General features: G+C 42.4%; 1 protein-coding gene across 3 annotated transcripts in view; it reads left to right on the top strand.

The window, feature by feature from the left end:
* The window catches only part of LOC147466850 (vascular endothelial growth factor receptor kdr-like), a gene marked incomplete at its 5' end in the record, with an annotated part of 4,747 nt that overhangs the window by 1,046 nt on the left and 1,201 nt on the right, over positions 1-2,500 (top strand). Inside the window, 7 exon segments of one of the 3 annotated variants that reach the window (XM_086533895.1) lie at positions 1-95; positions 286-445; positions 599-654; positions 1,565-1,644; positions 1,778-1,900; positions 2,026-2,240; positions 2,397-2,500. The exon segment at positions 1-95 is cut by the window's left edge and continues 133 nt beyond it; the exon segment at positions 2,397-2,500 is cut by the window's right edge and continues 2 nt beyond it. In XM_086533895.1, the coding sequence (XP_086390021.1) occupies positions 1-95; positions 286-445; positions 599-654; positions 1,565-1,644; positions 1,778-1,900; positions 2,026-2,240; positions 2,397-2,500 (833 nt within the window). 3 annotated transcript variants of the gene reach the window in all.

The following is a 2,500-nucleotide window of genomic DNA, read 5'->3' as shown; positions in this document are numbered from 1 at the left end:
ACTGCGCTCGGAGCTGAAGATCCTGGTCCACATCGGTCGCCATATGAACATCGTCAACCTCCTGGGCGCCTGCTCCAAGGATTTCGCGATGAAAGGTAGTGCGCACTTCCAGGGGCCGGAAATGGAAGCCATGCAACATTCCTTCTTGGCTTCTTACCCTTAAGTGCATGATAGCTTACTGGTTTTCCTCACTATTCCTAAAATGGATGGATATCGTTATTGTAGCTAGGTCCATGCGTTCTCGCCTAACTGCTCAAATCGTCCCGCTTCTCCCTTTCCTTGTAGGCGAACTGCTGCTCATAGTGGAGTACTGCAAGCACGGAAACATCCTCGACTACATGAGGCAGCATCGCAGGCAATTCGTCCACCAGATCAGCGAGCATGACAACACTGATTCTCCCCTCACCGAGAACAGGACGCGACAGTGGACTGGATTTGGATCAAGGCAAGTTGCAAATAGCAAAGAGTTCCACTGATTCAGGCAGCTAAATGCAAGCTGAATAATGAGTTTGACTTGGAAACCGCTCGAATAAGTATATAAGACGCGAGTGACTCTCTGAGACCGATCAAAGACTCATTACTTCCTCTCCCTAACTAGGGTGACGACATCGAACTCCCTCAACAACGACCACAGCGACGACCGCAGTTCCGATGGTAAACGACTTGGTGGATCGATCGTGCCGTCTCATCTGTTGCAGATACGATTTTCTCTTTCATTTGCATGTTGCAGATACAATGAATACGACGTGCATTTATAGCACGTTGTTGGCTTTCAAATGCATCATTTTCATGTCTTTACACATTTTAACTAAACTTTAGTATGGCTATATCACTACACGCCCTACTGCCCAAAATTAACAGGCCACCCTGTGTTGTGACACACAAATTCAATTTTAGTCCAGAGTATTAAGTGTCCAGAGGTATAAAGCTTTTAATGGGCTTTACACCTTCTTAATTAATTTCTATGATAATTTCCAGGGGAGTTACTTCATTGAATAGCTAAAATGGTATAATTCTACAATTTGTTTGCCTTTTTGTGTCAAAATTAGAAACATTTATCCCTGCTTTGACTACAGCCTATGTCAGTCACTTGTCACTTGACGGAAGTTACGCTCAAGTGAGACCGGAAAAGCGACCTCTTTTGCCTCGGTCTGATCATCATCTATGTGAAAGTATGCAAAAGCGTGCCATGATTAAGGCAAAGGGAGGGTCTATGAATTATTTTTTCTGTAATTAGAATATAAATGTATGAATTAAGAAGGTAGCATTTTGCTTAAAAACAAAAGTTTAAAAGCCGCTCTATTATAAACTGGGATAGGACTGAATTTGAATGTCACAACACCGGGTGCCTGTTAATTCTGGACAGTGGAATTTCTTTTAAAAATGAGCAACACTTTTTCAGTGTAGGGCGGGGGTCTATATCTGCAATTCATGTTTATCATTTCCGCTATCAACTGCATCGACATTTAGTTTTGAAATATGTTGGCTTTGGTAACATATAACAATAATTTTGCAGAAAATCGAATCGGATCCTCGAACATTTATTTACGTTCAATCACTTCAGAGACAAACTTCAGTTCCAAAACCTTGCTCCTTTGGGCTTTCCAGATCGCCAAAGGAATGGAATATCTCGCTTTCAAGAAGGTAAACTGAATTACACTCTTTGTTCTTCAGCAAGTGATAATCTGTTTCCTGTTCATAAGGAATTCAAAAAATGGAGAGGAATCTAATCCTATCCTTCGGGGGTTATTGTTTCTCTCTCCCTTTTACAATATAGGTTCTTCATGGAGATTTGGCTGCAAGGAATATCCTTCTGGCAGATGATAATGTTGCCAAGATCAGTGACTTTGGCCTAGCGAAAGACATCTACAGGAAAGAGAATTATCGTAAGAAATGTAAAGTAAGTGAAATGCCGTGAAAGGCCTCGCATTTTCAGTAAGGATATTGATAAGATGCTAAAGATATGAAATCATTAGGGGAAAAATACACGACAGGAAAGCCTAATTTGACATCAACTTCCATTAGCAGGACCAAATGCCAGTGAAGTGGCTAGCTATAGAATGCCTACGAGATGGCGTGTTCTCCACACAGAGTGACATCTGGTCCTTTGGAGTCGTCCTCTGGGAGATTTTTAGCCTGGGACAAGTCCCTTACGCTGGCATGAAATTTGACGAGAACTTTATCGCCAAACTTGAGGATGGCATCAGGATGGATCGACCTCGATATGCTAATTTTGATATGTGTGTATTCAGGAAAAGACTCTTGTGTTTTTCTTCACACCCATATGGAATGCACAAAAACTACACTTCTGTTCTTATCATTCGCACGGGCCATTGCATTACATTTATGAATAATACGAATGCAGTCTAATGCATTTCACCGTCCGTCAATTTCAGATACTGCACCATGCGAGACTGCTGGGCAGGAAACCCGCTTGACAGGCCCTCCTTCTCAGATCTGGAGACGAGACTTGGCGCGATGATCGGAGAGGCACAGAGAC

The sequence above is a fragment of the Penaeus japonicus genome, unplaced genomic scaffold, assembly GCF_977035675.1.
Source record: "Penaeus japonicus unplaced genomic scaffold, GWHDUDI00000001_assembly GWHDUDI00000040, whole genome shotgun sequence".
Lineage (NCBI taxonomy): Eukaryota > Metazoa > Arthropoda > Malacostraca > Decapoda > Penaeidae > Penaeus > Penaeus japonicus.
This window is presented reverse-complemented; position numbering and strand designations above follow the sequence as displayed.